This window comes from Pelophylax lessonae, assembly GCF_965119305.1.
Source record: "Pelophylax lessonae genome assembly, chromosome: 4".
NCBI lineage: Eukaryota > Metazoa > Chordata > Amphibia > Anura > Ranidae > Pelophylax > Pelophylax lessonae.
This window is the reverse complement of record NC_138771.1, coordinates 636,145,519-636,166,003: the sequence shown is the minus strand read 5'-3', so window position 1 is coordinate 636,166,003 and position 20,485 is coordinate 636,145,519. Positions and strand designations below refer to the sequence as shown.

General features: G+C 42.0%; 1 protein-coding gene across 1 annotated transcript in view; it reads left to right on the top strand.

The window, feature by feature from the left end:
* The window catches only part of LOC309554709 (very-long-chain 3-oxoacyl-CoA reductase-like), a gene marked incomplete at its 5' end in the record, with an annotated part of 154,346 nt that overhangs the window by 4,534 nt on the left and 129,327 nt on the right, over positions 1-20,485 (top strand). Inside the window, one exon of the mRNA XM_082256412.1 lies at positions 2,009-2,217. Coding sequence (XP_082112538.1) covers positions 2,009-2,217 — 209 coding nt within the window. The remainder of the gene's footprint in view (positions 1-2,008; positions 2,218-20,485) is intronic.

Sequence of the window (20,485 nt, the reverse complement as noted above, 5' to 3'; positions counted from 1 at the left end):
ACCCAAGTTGTTCTCAGCGCTCAGTTCAGAAGACTGCATCTCTGATGGTATGGGGTTGCATGAGTGCGTGTGGCATGGGCAGCTTACACATCTGGAAAGGCACCATCAATACTGAAAGGTATATCCAAGTTCTAGAACAACATATGCTCCCATCCAGACGTCGTCTCTTTCAGGGAAGACCTTGCATTTTCCAACATGACAATGCCAGACCACATACTGCATCAATGACAACATCATGGCTGCGTAGAAGAAGGATCCGGGTACTGAAATGGCCAGCCTGCAGTCCAGACCTTTCACCCATAGAAAACATTTGGCGCATCATAAAGAGGAAGATGCGACAAAGAAGACCTAAGACAGTTGAGCAACTTGAAGCCGGTATTAGGCAAGAATGGGACAACATTCCTATACCTAAACTTGGGCAACTTGTCTCCTCAGTCCCCAGACGTTTGCAGACTGTTATAAAAAGAAGAGGGGAGGCCACACAGTGGTAAACATGGCCTTGTCCCAACTTTTTGGAGATGTGTTGATGCCATAAAATTTAAAATCAACTTATTTTTCCCTTTAAAATTATACATTTTCTCAGTTTAAACATTTGATATGTCATCTATGTTGTATTCTGAATAAAATATTGAAATTTTAAAACTTCCACATCATTGCATTCTGTTTTTATTCACAATTTGTACAGTGTCCCAACTTTTTTGGAATCGGGTTTTGGCCTAAATTTATGAAGAAAGATTCTTTATTTGCAAAATGTTTTACAAAAACAAAGAAAAGTGCTTTTGAAAAAAAAAAGAATTTCAGTCTTTTTTCATTTATTTAGCAAAAAAAAAAGCCCAGCGATGAATAAATACCACGAAAAGAAAGCTCTATTTTTTTGTTAAATAAATGATACAAATTTCATATGGGTACAGTGTTGCATGACCACGCATTTGTCATTCAAAGTGTGACACCACCGAATGCTGAAAATCGGCCTGAGCAGGAAGGGGGTAAAAGTGCCCAGTATTAAAGTGGTTAAAAAAAATAAATACAATTTTTGAAAAAAAAAAAAAATGAATACCCTTCTTTTTCCTTTTTTTTTTTTTTTTTTTTTTTTTTTTATATACTGTCACCAGTCAGTGTCTCTGGCCCCTGCCACACCAGTTATGACAATGCTGTTTTGCACTGGTAACAGTATATATTAAAAAAAAATATATATATATATTATAATTTAATTATTTAAAAAAATTATTTATATATATATAATATAAAATCTTTTTTACATACTGTCACCAGTCAGTGTCCCTGCTCCCAGCCACACCAGTTATAATAAAGCTGTACTGCCCTGGTGACAGTAAAAAAAAAAAATTGTGACAAAAAAATTATAGCTTAAAAAAATGTGCCATGCCTCTTACTAAATACCTTGGACTGTTTTACTTTCTAAAAAGGTTATTTAGTGGATATTCGTACTTTCCTGGCATTTTCGGGTCTCAAGAAATGAGAAAGTCTGATTGATCTATATATAATAGTTTGTAGACTATAACTTTACTACAGACTAATATGCACTGATTTGGGTTATTTTCACCCACATTTATAAAGAAAGATTATTATCTTTTTTTTTTGCTAAATTTTAGAACTGAAACTAAGAGGAAAAACTTGTGTTTTTTTTTTCAAAATTTTCAGACTTTTTTTTTTTTTGTTTTATGTTGAAAAAAATAAAAAATGCAGCAGTGAATAAATACCACCAAAAGAAAACTCCTCCATTGGTGTAAAAAAAAAAAAAAAAGTCAAATGTGTACAGTGTTGCATGACCGTGCAATTCTCATTCACACTGTGGCAGTGCTGAAAGCTGAAAATTGGACTGGGCAGGAAGGGGGGTAAAAGTGCTCAGTATTGAAGTGGTTAAAAGTCAGCAGCTCTAGAGGAAAGGAGCGGAGTTCCTCTTTATGATGGGATGATGATACATTGTTGAGTGTGTAGATTGGAGGGAATGTGATGGGTGTAGACGGTGATCTGACTTTATTATTTGTAGGAGGGGACAGTCACATTCACCTGCAGTACTGAGACAGAGCAGAGCTGACATGTCTGACTCAGGACTCTACCAGGGACTGACCCTGCTGGGCTTCCTGGCTCTGGGATACTTGGTTCTCAAACAAACCTTCAAACTGCTGAAAGGGTTCCGAGTCCATGTCCTGTCCCGGTGGTGGAAGACGGACCTCAGGAAGTACGGAGGATGGGCAGGTAAGTGTCTCTTTATGGCTGCTTATTACACACACTCTACAATGATACATTGTGATCTCTGTGTACAGACACTGATACATTGTGATCTCTGTGTACAGACACTGATACATTGTGATCTCTGTGCACAGACACTGATACATTGTCATCTCTATGTATAGGCACTGATACATTGTAATCTCTATGTACAGACACTGATACATTGTCATCTCTATGTACAGACACTGATACATTGGGATCTCTATGTATAGGCACTGATACATTGTAATCTCTATGTACAGACACTGATACATTGTCATCTCTATGTACAGACACTGATACATTGGGATCTCTATGTATAGGCACTGATACATTGTAATCTCTATGTACAGACACTGATACATTGTGATCTCTGTGCACAGACACTGATACATTGTCATCTCTATGTACAGACACTGATACATTGTGATCTCTATGTATAGGCACTGATACATTGTAATCTCTATGTACAGACACTGATACATTGTCATCTCTATGTACAGGCACTGATACATTGTGATCTCTATGCACAGACACTGATACATTGTGATCTCTATGTATAGGCACTGATACATTGTGATCTCTATGCACAGACACTGATACATTGTCATCTCTATGCACAGACACTGATAGATTGGGATCTCTATGTATAGGCACTGATACATTGTGATCTCTATGCACAGACACTGATACATTGTGATCTCTGTGCACAGACACTGATACATTGTGATCTCTGTGTACAGACACTGATACATTGTGATCTCTGTACACAGACACTGATACATTGTCATCTCTGTGTACAGACACTGATAGATTGGGATCTCTATGTATAGGCACTGATACATTGTGATCTCTATGCACAGACACTGATACATTGTCATCTCTGTGTAGAGACACTGATAGATTGGGATCTCTATGTATAGGCACTGATACATTGTGATCTCTATGCACAGACACTGATACATTGTGATCTCTGTGCACAGACACTGATACATTGTCATCTCTGTGTACAGACACTGATAGATTGGGATCTCTATGTATAGGCACTGATACATTGTGATCTCTATGCACAGACACTGATACATTGTCATCTCTGTGCACAGACACTGATAGATTGGGATCTCTATGTACAGACACTGATACATTGTGATCTCTGTGCACAGACACTGATACATTGTGATCTCTGTGTACAGACACTGATACATTGTGATCTCTGTGTACAGACACTGATACATTGTGATCTCTGTGCACAGACACTGATACATTGTGATATCTATGTATAGACACTGATACATTGTGATCTCTGTGCACAGACACTGATACATTGTGATCTCTGTGCACAGACACTGATACATTGTGATCTCTATGTACAGACGCTGATACATTGTGATATCTATGTATAGACACTGATACATTGTGATCTCTCTGTGTAGACACTGATACATTGTGATCTCTATGCACAGACACTGATACATTGTGATCTCTGTGCACAGACACTGATACATTGTGATCTCTGTGTACAGACACTGATACATTGTGATCTCTATGCACAGACACTGATACATTGTGATCTCTGTGTACAGACACTGATACATTGTGATCTCTGTGTACAGACACTGATACATTGTGATCTCTGTGCACAGACACTGATACATTGTGATCTCTGTGCACAGACACTGATACATTGTGATCTCTGTGCACAGACACTGATACATTGTGATCTCTGTGTACAGACACTGATACATTGTGATCTCTGTGCACAGACACTGATACATTGTGATCTCTGTGTACAGACACTGATACATTGTGATCTCTGTGTACAGACACTGATACATTGTGATCTCTATATATACAGTAGGCACTGATCTACACGCAGTGCAGATATTTCTCACTATGGCCCCTGCACAAGAATCACCCCCCCATATATTCCCCCCCCCCCCCCCATATATTTTCAGACTGATGGTAAAACCCTGGCTTCTTCTTGATCTGTAAGGAATGTCCCTAAGAATGAACCTTTGTTTTCCGGTGACACCTACACAGCACTGCGCTCCGATCTCACGGTGTGATTAAAGCCGATAAAGTTGAATCAATGCCAAATATTTCTGTCCCACATTCCTGCCAGCCGCCGGATCACTCCCTGCGATAATCTCCTAGCAAGCAGGATCGCTGACTCGGTCATACGACCGGTGAGACATTCCCATCACATGGAAACCACTGATCACTGCTGGAAACATCGTCCTGTCCGGGACTGTCCCGGGAGTGTCATGGGAAATGTTCTCAGCTCAGCAGAGTGCCAGAGGACTGGGGCTTGTAATATATCACATCCTGGAGAGAGAGAATTAATTCCCGCTAATTAGAGTGCTGAGCCTGGTCCTGAGCCTGGGGGGGGGCAGGTGACAATAGCAAGAGCACGCCATGCAGCTACTCTGGGGCCCGGGGAAGAAGAGGGGCCCCCACCAGGAAGGCTGTTCATTTATAAAGATTCTAGTTTTTAAGGGCTCACCTGAATAGAGAATTTGTTTATCTGTCTTCTGGTGCCCATACGCTAGACGAAACATTGTTCCAAAATGTGTCATTTGGGCAGTTTCGCGCAGCCGAGCCAACCTGCCGTCAGCGTTTTAGACATTAATGGCTGTGTGTTGAGTTACTTTGAGGGGACGGCAAATTTACACTGTTATACAAGCTGTACACTCACTACTTTACATTGTAGCAAAGTGTCATTTCTTCAGTGTTGTCACATGAGGGGGGGTACTCACTTTTGTGAAATACTGTGTGTGTATATATGTATGTGTGTGTAAATATATACCATTGTTTGTAGGCTCTGCAACTTTCACACAAACCAATGAATATACACTTATTGCGGTTTTATTTTTGTTTTTTTTTTATCAAAAACATGTAGCAGAATACATTTTGGCCAAAATTCATGTAAATTTATTTATTTTTTATAGGATATGTTTTATAGCAGAATGTAAAAAATATTGTTTTTTTTTTTTTTAGTGCTTATAAGGCTACATTCACACCTGAGCGTAGCGTTTTCGCGTGTTTTTTACCGCGAATTTTACAGCGATTTTTACCGCGAGTTTACCGCGATTTTTGTGCAGGCGTTTTTAGATTGAATAGAGACCAATGGAAAACGCCTGTAATCTGCCCAAAAAGAAGCTCATGCACTTTTATGAGCGTTGGACGTTTTGTATACAGCATCAAAGCCCTCAGATGTGAACAGGGGCCATTGAAATGAATAGGATTTGTCTTGTTGGGCGTTTTGAGAGCTGATCCTAGAGCAGAAAAACTCCCCAAAAACGTCCCAAAACGCCTACATGTGAATGGAGCCTAATGTCTTTTTTTTTGTTTATATTGATAAAAGCTAACAAAAAAAAAAAAAAAAGCAGTGGTGATCAAATAACACCAAAAGAAAGCTCTATTTGTGTGGAAAAATGATAGAAATTTCATCTGGGTACAGAGTTGTATGACCGCGCAAATACCAATTAAAGTAACGCAGTGCCGAATAGAAAAAAATGGCCTGGTCAAGGAGGAGGTATAACCTTCTGGCGCTCAAGTGGTTAAATAACATGCCTGGAAGATGCCTTAAACCTGCCTATGAAGTGGCACACGTGCACAGCGTACGCCAGCAAAATGATAGTTTAAAAAAAAAAAGAAAATTGCTGCTAAGTGCTAAATGACGTTTCTGCCCCGCCAGCTTCTGTTTGATAACAAAGCGATGACCATATTTGGTCAATAACATCAGCCAGGATTTTTACTTTCAGATTCCAGCAGAGGAGCTCTCATTTGTGGCAAGAAACCGTTGGGTTGTTATGGGACGGGTCATTGGGGCATCACTCTTTGTGACTGACGTGGAGCTTCATCCATGGCAGTGGCGGCCGGTGCATTGGGGCCCCCCCTATCCATGCGTCCGACCCCCTAATCTACATGCGGGGCGCCGGACGCCTGGAGTTCAATGGGTTTTTTTTTTCCTCTGAAGCACGTGATTAGAGCCAGAGGCTCTAATAGGCTTCAGAAAAGGGTGGACCCGGGGCGCAGAGCAGTGCGCCCTGAGCCCACCCATTGTGTGACAATCGCGAATCACTCTGCATTGAAGGGGGCACCCTGTGGTCACTCTGCATTGAAGGGGGCACGCTGTGGTCACTCTGCATTGAAGGGGGCACGCTGTGGTCACTCTGCATTGAAGGGGGCACGCTGTGGTCACTCTGCATTGAAGGGGGCACGCTGGTCACTCTGCATTGAAGGGGGCACGCTGTGGTCACTCTGCATTGATGGGGGCACGCTGTGGTCACTCTGCATTGATGGGGGCACGCTGTGGTCACTCTGCATTGATGGGGGCAAGCTGTGGTCACTCTGCATTGATGGGGGCACGCTGCGGTCACTCTGCATTGATGGGGGCACGCTGCGGTCACTCTCTATTGAATGGGGGCACACTATACTTTTACTGAAGGCCCCTTTCACACTTTCGTGACCTCAAAGTCATGCAATTTTTTGCCGCAAAGCAATGCCTATTACATTTTTCTGTTTGCCCCCCCCCCCCCCAAAATATTTGAGCACCAGCCGCCACTGATCCATGGAAATTTAATGTGACATTTGATGTAAATCAGGGGACAATGTTTATTACATTGTTTTTTTGTGAATGAGTAACAAAGGTTACTGTGCAGGACGTAAGCGAGAGGGCCAAATATCTGGGGGCCTCCTTCTAGATTCTGATATGACCCACACATCGACCAGTCCAGGGATATGGTGATGAGGTCCTTGTCCTCATCTACATGGGGACAAGGTGCCTTGCCAGGATGAGGGGGTTCTGGCATGGTCCCCCTCCTATTGTTGAGGGCATGTGGTTGGGTTTGGCTCAGCAGGGGGGACACTCTCTGCCTCTTCCTTTCCTCACCAGCCAGCCTCTAATATGTTTTTTTTGTTTGGGGGGGATAGCAAAAAATGTATTTGTGTTGCTTTTTTTGTGTGAAGGCCCCTCAAACTCCTCACCAGATCATTATCTAGGCATGCAGGAGGGGTAAGCAATTGTGCGTTCCCCATTTGAAACCTACCGGGAGAAGGAAAGGGGACAAGTCGGAGGAAAAACATGGATCACTTTTCTGGAATGGACTTGTGATAAGAAAGAATAGCTGTGCCCTGTGTGGGCTTACCAACTGCATGGCAGAGCAATTTTAACGTAAGAAGAGACCCGTCCTGTAGAATGGAGGAGGCTTGTCAACTGGGGTAGGGAGGGGAGGAACCATCTCCTCTTCAGAAGGGGTCACCCAGGTCCCTTTCCCTTTTTTTGATCAAAGAGGTAACCGGTGTTCATACATTCTAAGATGTTATGGATCTAGAGTTGCCAAGCCTAGAAGAATTTTGTAAATGTAATGGTGAATAGTTAATTTTTGGTCCCTTTTTTTATTAGAGAGGTAAAATAATAATTTACAGGAGTAGGCGTAATGGATCCAGGGTTTCTAAGTATTTAGGAATTTTGCTTAAGTGCCATAGCAATGGATAATAATTAATTTCAGGTCTCTTTTTTTTTTTTTATCAGGGAGTTGAAACAGTTCATATGAGTGGGTGTAATCCATCCAAGAAAGGTTGCAGAAGTTCATACAAGGGCAGATAAAGGGTTGCCAGGTATGGATGAAGTTTGAATGAGTGCAATAGTAATTGATAGTACAAACCCAATTCCAAAAAAGTTGGGACACTGTACAAATTGTGAGTAAAAAAGGAATTGACTAATTTACAAATCTCATAAACTTATATTTTATTCACAATATAATATAGATAACATATCATATGTTGAAAGTGAGACATTTTGAAATGTCATGCCAAATATTGGCTCATTTTGGATTTCATGAGAGCTACACATTCCAAAAAAGTTGGGACATGTAGCAATAAGAGGCCGGAAAAGTTAAATGTACATATAAGAAACAGCTGGAGGACCAATTTGCAACTTATTAGGTCAATTGGCAACACGATTGGGTATAAAAAGAGCCTCTCAGAGTGGCAGTGTCTCCCAGAAGTTAAGATGGGCAGAGGATCACCAATTCCCCCAATACTACGGCAAAAAATAGTGGAGCAATATCAGAAAGGAGTTTCTCAGAGAAAAATTGCAAAGAGTTTGGAGTTATCATCATCTACAGTGCATAATACCATCCAAAAATTCAGAGAATCTGGAACAATCTCTGTGCGTAAGGGTCAAGGCCGGAAAACCATACTGGATGGCGGTGATCTTCGGGCCCTTAGACGGCACTGCATCACATACAGGAATGCTACTGTAATAGAAATCACAGCATGGGCTCAGGAATACTTCCAGAAAACATTGTCGGTGAACACAATCCACCCTGCCATTCGCCGTTGCTGGCTAAAACTCTATAGGCCAAAAAAGAAGCCATATCTAAACATGATCCAGAAGCGCGGGTGTATTTTCTGGGCCAAGGCTCATTTAAAATGGTCTGTGGCAAAGTGGAAAACTGTTCTGTGGTCAGACGAATCAAAATTTGAAGTTCTTTTTGGAAAACTGGGACGCCATGTCATCCGGACTAAAGAGGACAAGGACAACCCAAGTTGCTATCAGCGCTCAGTTCAGAAGCCTGCATCTCTGATGGTATGGGGTTGCATGAGTGCGTGTGGCATGGGCAGCTCTACACATCTGGAAAGGCACCATCAATGCTGAAAGGTATATCCAAGTTCTAGAACAACATATGCTCTCATCCAGACGTCGTCTCTTTCAGGGAAGACCTTGCATTTTCCAACATGACAATGCCAGACCACATACTGCATCAATTACAACATCATGGCTGCGCAGAAGAAGGATCCGGGTACTGAAATGGCCAGCCTGCAGTCCAGATCTTTCACCCATAGAAAACATTTGGCGCATCATAAAGAGGAAGATGCAACAAAGACAGTTGAGCAACTAGAAGCCTGTATTAGACAAGAATGGGACAGCATTCCTAAACTTGAGCCATTTGTCTCCTCAGTCCCCAGACGTCTGCAGACTGTTATAAAAAGAAGAGGGGATGCCACACAGTGGTAAACATGACCTTGTCCCAACTTTTTTGAGATGTGTTGATGCCATGAAATCTAAAATCCACTTATTTTTCCCTTAAAATTATACATTTTCTCAGTTTAAACATTTGATATGTCATCTATGTTGTATTCTGAATAAAATATTGAAATTTGAAACTTCCACATCATTACATCCTGTTTTTATTCACAATTTGTACAGTGTCCCAACTTTTTTGGAATCGGATTTGTAGTTAATACTGGATCTCAGAGGTAACGGAAATCTATACATGATTAGGTGTAATGGATCCAGGGTATCCACGTATGCAGGATATTTTTAAAGGGGGTGATAACAGTTCATACACGAGTGGGTGTAATCATTCCAGAAAGTCCTGGTCCCATAGACAGGTGTGAGAAGGCCATAGCTGTATAATGGATTCGGGGTTGCCAAGTATGTAAGTATTTTGCATGAGTGCAATAATAAATAACAGCTAATTATGGGACTTTTTTTTTTAGAGAGGCCATACGTGAGTAGAAGCAGAAGTCCATACCGGAGTAGGTGTATTGGATCCAAGGGTATCCAAGTATGGAGGAGTTTTGCATGAGTGGAATAGTAATAGTGGGTTTTGGGTCCCTTTTTATCATAGAGGTTCATATGAGTGAGTTTAATCGATCCCAGGAAGTCTTAGGGAGGTGGCAGAAGTTTATATGTGGGTAGATAAAGGGTTGCCAAGTATTAAGGAATTTTGCCTGAGTGCAGTAAAAATTGATTAAAATTTAATTTGGGTTTCCTTTTTATTAGTCAGGTGGCAGAAGTCTATACATGGGTACGTGGAATAGATCCAGGATTTTCATGTATGGAGGAAATTTATCAGGGAGGTGATAACAGTTCCTAAATGAGTGGGTGTAATCATTCCAGGAGGGGGTCATTCAGGTCCCTTAGAGAGGTGGCAGAAGTTTATAGGTTGGTAGGCGTAATGGATTCAGGGTTGCCAAATCTGGAGGAATTTTGCATAAGTGCAGTAATAGTGGTTAATAGTTAATTTTGAGTCCCTTTTTATCATGTTGGTGATGATAGTTCATATGAGTGAGTGTAATCCATCCAGAAAGTCCATGTCCTGGAGAGAGGTGGCAGAAGTTCATACGTGGGTAGATGTAACCGGTGCACAGTTGCCAAGTAGGGAAGGAAAGATTTTGAGTAAGCGTAATAATAACAGATACAGTTATTTGCCTGGATGAATTTTATCAGGGAGGTGATAACAGTACAAACACGAGTGTAATGGATCCAAGATGGGGTCATTCTGGTTCTCTAGAGAGGTGGCAGGGTGGAGAGGATCCCATCTTGCCAAGTATGGAGGAATTTTGCATGAGTGTAATAAAAGTGGATAATAATTAATTTTGTGTCCCTTTTTTATTAGAGAGGTGGCAAATATCCATACATGAGTAGTTGTAAAGGATTCAGGGTTTCCAAACAGTAGTCTAAGTATTTTTTATTAGGGATGTGATAACAGCTCATACACGTGTGGGTGTGATTTGGTCCAGGTCTCTTAGAGAGCTGGCATACATTCATACTTGGGTAATCGTAATGGGTATGTGCAATAATAAGGGAATAATAGTTAATTTTGGGTTCCTTATTAATAGAGAGATGACAGAAGTCTATACCTAAGTACATATCATGGATTCAGGGTTTCCAAGTATGGAGAAATTTTACCAGAGAAGTGATAACAGTCTAATACATGGGTGTGTATAATTGATGAAGGAAGGAGTCATCTGGGTCCTCTAGAAAGGTGACAGAAGTCCATCCATGAGTAGGTGTATAGCAGGGATATGCAAACTGTGGCCCTCCAGCTGTTGCAGAACTACAAGTCCCATTAGGCATAGCAAGACTCCAAAAGCCACAAGCATGACAGCAAGAGGCAGAGGCATGATGGGAGTCATAGTTTTGCAACAGCTGGAGGACAACAGTTTGCATATCCCTGGTGTATAGGATCCAGGGTCTCCATGTCTGGAGTGTAATAATAGTAGAGAACAGTAAATTGTGGGTCCCTTTCTATTACAGAGGTGGGCTTTATTACAGAAGTGGGTGTAAGCCTTCTAGAAAGAGGTCATACAGGTCCCTTAAAGAGGTGGCAGAAGTTTATAAGTTGGTAGGCGTAATGGATTTAGGGTTGCCAAATCTGGAGGAATTTTGCATGAGTGCAGTAATAGTGGTTAATATTTAATTTTGAGTCCCTTTTTATCATATTGGTGATGATAGTTCATATGAGTGAGTGTAATCCATCCAGAAAGTCCATGTCCTGGAGAGAGGTGGCAGAGGTTCATACGTGGGTAGATGTAACATGTGCACAGTTGCCAAGTAGGGAAGGAAGAATTTTGAGTAAGCGTAATAATAAGAGATACAGTTATTTGTCTGGATGAATTTTATCAGGGAGGTGATAACAGTACAAACATGAGTGGGTGTAATGGATCCAGGATGGGGTCATTCTGCTTTGCTAGAGAGGTAGCAGAAGTCCATACATGTAGAAGTGTAATGGATTCCATCTTGCCAAGTATGGAGGGAGGGATTTTGCTTGAGGGCAATAATAATGGATAGAATTAATTCTAGGTTCCTTTATTTTAGAGAGGTGGCAGAAGTCCATGCGAGTAGGTGTAATGGATCTCATCTTGCCAAGTATGGAGGAATTTTGCATGAGTGTAATAATAGTGTATAATATATGTTGTCCCTTTTTATTAGAGAGGTGGCAGATATCCATACATGAGTAGTTGTAAAGGATTCAGGGTTTCCAAACATTAGTCTAAGTATTTTTTATTAGGGAGGTGATAACCGGTCATACACGTGTGGGTGTCATTGATCCAGGTCCAGGTCTCTTAGAGAGGTGGCAGACATTCATACTTGGGTAATTGTAATGGGTATGTGCAATAATAAGGGAATAATAGTTAATTTTGGGTTCCTAAAGGCCCGTACACACGAGTCGAAATTCGGCCGGGAATTTTCGTCCGACGACCGATCTGCCGTTTTTCGGCTTATTAGTATGATGATTCCGACAACCGACTCCGACTTTTCGGCCGAAAAAAATCTGGTGTGCAGGCTATAAAATTTTTGTCCTCCGTCAAAACACAGCCAATTTTCGTGCAGTCAGTACAGAATTCGACAGGGAAAAATCTTATGAGCAAGACTGGGCATGCTCAGAGAAGAGGGAACACAAAGAAAGCAAACCAACACATGACATCACTTCTGAAGTAGAATTTTGTCGGGTGGGAAAATTCATGTGCAGTCTAGGCACATTCCAACCAACAAAACACCACTCTGGACAAAAGATGGACGACCGGTCGGCAGAAATTCGTTGCGTGTGTACTAGGCTTTATTAATAGAGAGATGACAGAAGTCTATACGTAAGTACATTTCATGGATTCAGGGTTTCCAAGTATGGAGACATTTTACCAGAATTTTATCAGTCTAATACACGGGTGTGTATAATTGATGCAGGAAGGAGTCATTTGGGTCCTCTAGAAAGGTGACGGAAGTCCATCCATGAGTAGGTGTATAGGATCCAGGGTCTCCATGTCTGGAGTGTAATAATAGTAGATAACAGTAAATTGTGGGTCCCTTTCTATTACAGAGGTGGGCCTTATTACAGGAGTGGGTGTAAGCCTTCTAGGAAGAGGTCATACACGTCCCTTAGAGAGGTGGCAGAAGTTTATAAGTTGGTAGGCCTAATGGATTTAGGGTTGCCAAATCTGGAGGAATTTTGCATGAGTGCATTAAAAATCGATAATAGTTAAATTTGGGTTTCCTTTTTTCAGGTGGCAGAAGTCTATACATGGGTACGTGGAATAGATCCAGGATTTTCATGTACGGGGGAAATTTTTCAGGGAGGTGATAACAGTTCCTACATGAGTGGGTGTAATCATTCCAGGAGGGGGTCATTTAGGTCCCTGAGAGATGTGGCAGAAGTTTATAGGTTGGTAAGCGTAATGGATTTAGGGTTGCCAAATCTGGAGGAATTTTGAATAAGTGCAGTAATAGTGGTTAATAGTTAATTTTGAGTCCCTTTTTATCTTGTTGGTGATGATAGTTCATATGAGTGAGTGTAATCCATCCAGAAAGTTCATATGAGTGAGTGTAATCCATCCAGAAAGTCCATTTCCCGGAGAGAGGTGGCAGAAGTTCATACGTGGTAGAAGTAACCGGTCCACAGTTGCCAAGTATGGAAGGAAGAATTTCGAGTAAACGTAATAATAACAGATAACAGTTAATTTGTCTGGATGAATTTTATCAGGGAGGTGATAACAGTACATACATGAGTGGGTGTAATGGATCCAGGATGGGGTCATTCTGGTTCTCTAGAGAGGTGGCAGACATCCATACATAAGGAGGTGTAATGGATCCCATCTTGCAAAGTATGGAGGAATTTTTCTTGAGGGCAATAATAATGGAAAGAATTGAATTCTGGGTTCATTTATCTTAGAGAGGTGGTAGAAGTCCATGCGAGTAGGTGTAATGGCTCTCATCTTGCCAAGTATGGAGGAATTTTGCATGAGTGTAATAAAAGTGGATAATAATACATTTTGTGTCCCTTTTTCTTAGAGAGGTGGCAGATATCCATACCTTTAGTAGTTGTATAGGATTCAGGGTTTCCAAATATTAGTCTGAGTAATTTTTTGTTAAAGAGGTGATGATAACCGCTCATTTACGAGTGGGTGTGATTGATCCATAAGTCCAGGTCCCTTTAGAGAGGTGGCAGACATTCATACTTGGGTAATCGTAATGGGTATGTGCAATAATAAGGGAATGTTAGTTAATTTTTGGTTCCTTATTAATAGAGAGATGACAGAAGTCTATACCAGGGGTGTCCAAACTATGGCCCTCCAGTTGTTCAGGAACTACAATTCCCCTCATGCCTAGTCATGCATGTGAATGTCAGAATTTTACAATGCCTCATGGGATGTGTAGTTCCGCAACAGCTGGGGGGCCGTAGTTTGGAGATGCCTGGTCTATACATAAGTACATTTAATGGATTCAGGGTTTCCAAGTATGGAGAAATTTTATCCGAGGAGTGATAACAGTCCATACACGAGTGGGTATAATTGATGCAAGAAGGAGTCATCTGGGTCCTCTAGAACAGTGGTCCTCAACTCCGGTCCTCAGGGCCCACTAACAGGCCAGATTTTAAGTATTACCTTGGGGAGATGCAGACTAGAATACTGCAATCACTGAGCAGCAAATTATATCACCTGGAATGTATTTCAGTTAACTTGCAAACCTGGCTTGTTACTGGGCCCTGAGGACCAGGGTTGAGGACCACTGCTCTAGAAAGGTGACCGAAGTCCATCCATGAGTAGGTGTATAGGATCCAGGGTCTCCATGTCTGGAGTGTAATAATAGAAGATAATAGTAAATTGTGGGTCCCTTTCTATAACTGACGTGGGCTTTATTACATGAGTGGGTGTAAGTGCTCTAGGAAGAGGTCATACAGGTCCTTTAGAGAGGTGTCGGAGGTTCATGAGTGGGTGGATGTAATGGATCCAGGGTAGCCAAGTATGGAGCATTTTGCATGAGCTGTGCAGCGAGAGCGGATAATAATTAATTTCTCATTAATTCATCTAATCTATATTAGAAAGGGATGGGGAACATCATTAAGACATTTTGCTATTGTCTGTTTGGCTGCTAAAAGAATGAAGGGCGTTCATTTTTGTTTGGATAGATTATCTACCTGGATAGATTATCTACCTAGAAGTGTAGGAGTCCCACCATGCCTATAAAGCAGTAATAATCCCAAAACCACAAATGTATTATATTGCAGCTCACCAATCATCAGATGTGGTGGCTGCATTCGTTTTCTTTAGGCTTTTTCCTTTCTGTTTTCACCTGGTGATCTGGCCACAGTAACGCACCTCCTATATTAGAGTGCCCCCTCACTCAGGATGAAGGAGCACAGGACGAACAGCAGACATTAGCATTGGCATTCTGGGGGGGGGGGGGCAGGGGGGTGTTAGATGTACAAATTAAAAGTAAACTCCAGCTCACACTCTATAAGCAGTTATCATTGTAAGCATCACTGCCAGTGGTAAATGGTTTGTCTCAACACTCTAAACTGCTGCAGGAGAGCTTGTTCTGTTAAAAAAAAAAAAACAGACTTACTGACCAGATCACCAGGTGAAAAAAAAGGAAAGAAAGCCTAAAAAAGAAAACAAATGCAGCCATCACATCTAAGAATTGGTAAGTTGCAATATGATAAATGTTTGCTTTTGGGTTTAATCACTTGCCAACCGCCCGCCGCAGATATACTGCTGCAGGCTGGCTCGGCTACGCGAATCACCGTACCTGTACATCGATCTTCAGGAGCGATCCTGGGGGTGCACACCCGCCCCTATTAGCCAGCGGGGAAGCTGATTCCTGGGGCAGGCGGCCGCGATTGCTCCCCGTGGAGAGAGAAGAGTGGTCTGCTGTCCGTGAGGACGTCGGGTGACGAAACTAGTAGGGTGGGGCTAGAACGCAGAGGAAACTCCGCACGTACCATACTCCACACGCGTGGCTCGGAGACAACAGCTGGAGCGTAGGAGTCGGATGTCAGAGATTCCTAGTGTCAGGCAGACACTGTAATATGTGAGTTTAACATGACTTTTTCTAATAAAAGATGTGATTTTACACAGAATTACACTATTTTTGGCATTCTTTCTCCTCCCATCCATCATTCTCATCTTGCAACACTTTGAGAGTAATAGGTTTATGAACAGATAAAGTTGAAGCCTCGTTTATTAACCGTCATGCTGGGAAATACTTATGCGATTGCTGGTTTATAATCTGACCAGCTTCATATCTGGTGAGCCAGATCTGGTGGAAACAGTGAAACACATATGGTGTGATTTCTTCACGTGTGATCACTGAGGATTATTTACCGACTGAATTATATTATATCACATTTTGCACTTTTTTCACTTGGGACTTTTTTCTTCGTTGGACTATTTATTGATTATTGATTGTTTGATTTTTATCTTATCTTTATAAGTTTGTTTTCTAGCAGATTGATTTAATATTTTCTATATAGTGATTTATTGCACTTGCACTTTTAGAACATTGAGCTTGTTTTTCAGTAGTTTGATGCAATATTGCACTTGCACTTTTTTTGGACATTTGGGTCTCGTATTACACTTAAAGTTATTGATTATTTTTGAGGCACTTATTTTTTGGCATAGTGTTTCTCTTTTTCACATTTCATACATCACTGGAAATTTATACATTAAATAATTTATTATTTATTTATTTATTTAATTTGCACATTAGCACTTTCTATATTTAGACAGGTTGGGATTAACACAAATTTGCGCTGATCACCTTATCTCTCTAAATAAAAATGATAGAAATATTTTCCCTAGTTTGCAGATGCGATAACCTTTGCGCAAACCAATCAAAATACGCTTATTTTGGATTTTTTTTTTACCAGAAATATGTAGCAGAATACAAATTGGCCTAATAGGATGAAAAAATTTGATTTTCACTTTTCTCATTTTTTTTGGTAATGTCACTGGTCCCCGCAAAAATGTCAGGTGTCCACCGCAATGTCGCAATCCCGCTAAAAATCGCTGATTGCCGCCATTACTAGTAAAAATAAAAATAAAAAATGACATAAATCTTTCCCCTAGTTTGTAGACGTGATAACTTTTTGAGCAAACTAATCAATATACACTTATTGGGGTTTTTTTTTTACCAAAAAAAAGTAGCAGAATACAAATTGGCCTAAAATAATGAAATTTTTGATTATTTTTTTTTGGGGAATGTTCTATAGCAGAAAGTGAAAATTATTATTTTTTTTTCAGAATTGTCGTTCTTTTTTTGTTTATAGTGCAAAAAATAAAAATCACACAGGTAATCAAATACCGCCAACAGAAAGCTCTATTTGTGGGAAAAAAAGGACATCAATTGTATTTGGGTATAGCGTCGCGCGACCACGCAATTGTTTGTTAAAGTAACGCAGTGCCGAATCACAAAAAATGGCCTGGCCATTAAGGGGGTAAAACCTTCTGGTCCAGAAGTGGTTAATACTGTTTTAAGTGACCCATAAAGTCAAGACCAGTACTGAATCATCTGCGGGAAGGACCGAGTATTGTGGAATGTCTCCATCAGTCAGGCAACAAGGAAAGAAGGGTTTTCGGATAGGATGGGATGGCACGGGCTATGTGATCCAGCACAAGATGCCATCACGTTTTCACTTCATAGATGCATTTATAAAATTTTAAAAAATTTAAACCAGGCTCCTTTTTTATGCGGGTGGCCAGGGCATATTCCCCAACCACCCACCTAAAACCTAACCTACAGCCAGAGGGGCTGTAAATCTGCCACAGCCCAGATGCGTTGCGTCTTGGAAAATTTACCCCAGCTTGTTGAGCTGACAGGCGGCACTGTCTGTCAAATTCGCCCATTCAAGTCAAAGGGGCAGCGCTGCAACCAGGAGCCAAATGCTTGGCTCACGTTTTGCGGCGTGTTAGCCCCATTCAGAATTTGTGTTTGGCACATAAAAAAAAAAAAAAAGCAGGCATTCACGAATCACGAGGCAGCGGGATCACCTTTTGTTAGCTGCATCTGATCTCTGAAAAGCGATCCACTGTGGATGGCATTTCAGATAATTTTATAGTGTGAACCTAGCCTACTGAATGGTTTTTAGTTTGCGGACGCACTGTGTAACATAAAGAATTTATTATTTTTCACCCCTTCCCACCCAGACCCTTTAGCTGGGTCTTTATGCCCCAGGGGTGGGAAGGACTACCAAGTCACATGAACACTATGATTGGCTGTCACAGTGATCACCTGATCAGGTGCCAGTCCTGTTGGCTCATGATCATTACTCGAGACTGGGAGTTGCGTTTGTGCTGGGAGTGTGTAGTGCGCTTGTTCCGAGCAGAGACACCTATGCTGCTTAACCGCTTGCCGACCGCCCGCTGCAGATATACTGCGGCAGGCTGGCTCGGCTGCACAAACCGACATATGGGTACATCGTTTCGCAGGAGCCGTTCTGGGGGGCAAGCGGACGCCACCGTCAGCGCGCTCCTGCCCCCACTAAGCAGCGGGAAAGCCGATCCACGGGGCCGGATGCTCCCCGCTGAGAGAGAATGACCTACTCTGTAAGGCTCCATTCACACCTATGCAGTTTGCTTTTGAGCATTTCTGCAGCGTTTTTGCCGCGATTTGTGTTATGCGTTTTTAATTCTTTTTTTTTTTTTTGGGCAAATTTGTTTTTGGGCAGATTAAAAAACGCAGAACGCAAATCGCAGCAAAATCACAGTTAAAAACACAGGAAAAAACCCATTACATGCTTTTCTGCAGTTTCTCCATTGAAGTCTATTGAAACAAAAAAAGCAAAAAAAGAAAAAAAATGCTATTTTGTAATTTAAAAAAAATGCAGAAACCAAAAATGCATTGATATGAACGTGTTCCATAGGAGCCCATGTTAAAAATAATGTCCTGCGTTTCTGCAAAAAGCATTTTAAAAAAATGCATTGGTGTGAATGGAGCCTAACACTGAGGGTGCTACACCATGCTGATCCTTGGACTTCAATGCTTTATACATAGTTTGATTGATAAAAAAAAAAAAGCTCATGGACCATAGAGTTCAACCAAGAGACAAAGATACTGCCCCCTTGAGGACTGCTGGATTGTTCACCTTAGGATCCCCCTGGGTTACTGTTAGCAACTGCAGCATGCACAATTTAACCGTTTACTCTCTGGCTCAGTCAATGAACAGTCTAGGGTAGGGTAATGAATTAAAAATTAAGGCGGTCCAGTCGCTAAAATTTTCTTTGGGCCGAGGTCCGAATCTCAAGTCTGCTATAACTTGAGATAATATAAGTGGCATGCTGCTAGGCACATTTTATGTTAAGGGGCACTCTGATGGGCACAAAAAATGTGCCCATCACAGTACTCCTTTACATAAGGTGTCCCCGTGACAGTGCTTTTTTTATATCGGGTGTCCCCATCACAGTGCCACCTTACATCAGGCATTCCTGTCAGAGTGCCCCCTTACATCTGTTGTCCCCATCAGTGTGCCCCCTTAACATAAAATATGCCCATCAGTGTGCCCCATAGCATAAATATGTCCATCAGCATGTCCCTTAGCATAAAATATGCCTATCAGCTTGATCCTTAACATAAAGGGGCAAGCTGATGGGCACATTTTATGTAAGGGCCACTCTGATGGGCAGAACAAAATGTGCCCAGCGGCGTGACCTTTAACATAAAATATACCCACCAGCGTGCCCCTTACCATACAATTTGCCCATCAGCGTGACCCTTAACATAAAATAAGGGGCACACTGATGGGCATATTTTATGTTAGGGGGCACGCTGACGGGAACATTTTATGTTAGGGGCATGCTGATGGGAAAAACAAAACATGTAAATCAGCGTTGCTCTTAACATAAAATGTGCCCATTAGAGTGCCCCTTAACATAAAATGTGCCTATCAGTTTGTCCCTTAGCATAAAATAAGGGGCACGCTGATGGACACATTTTATGTTAGGGGGCACTCTGATGGGCATTTTTTTTTTTTTTTATGGGGTACTCTAATGCAGTGGTTCTCAATTCCGGTCCTCGGGACCCACTAACAGGCCAGATTTTAAGTATTACCTTGGGGGATGCAGACTAGAATACTGCAATCACTGAGCAGCAAATGAGATCACCTGTGATGTAATTTAGTTATCTTGCAAACCTGGCCTGTTGGTAGGTCCCGAGGACCGGAGTTGAGAACCACTGCTCTAATGAGCACAACAAAATATGCCCATCAGTCTGAACACTTTATAAAACTCCTCATAAGCTTTAAGAAGTGCAGCTATTGTATTAACCCACACCACATTGCTTTCTCCCTTTAACATGTGCTCCACATACCTTTAGGGCAGGAGTCCGCAAGCTGTGCCAGGAGCCGCAAGCCGCGAGCAGCAGGGGGGCGGGGCGAGCACATAATGTCACGCCCCAACTCGCTGCTCGGCTGAGAGGGAGCCGCAGTCAGGAGCAGGGGGGGCGGGGCGCGCTCGTGATGTCACACCCCTACTCGCGGCCCGGCTGGGAGGGAGCCGCAGTAAGGAGTGGGGCGTGGCGCGCCACACACACAGGACATCACTGGTTGCTGGGACACCCGCGGTCCCAGCAAACCAATGACTAATTACAGGTAGCGGCTTCGCGGTCCGGGCGGAAGCATCGTGCGGTCCGTCCATGGGCCGCAATTTAGTGACAACTGTTCTAGGGGATGTAGTTTTTGTGGTTTTGTTT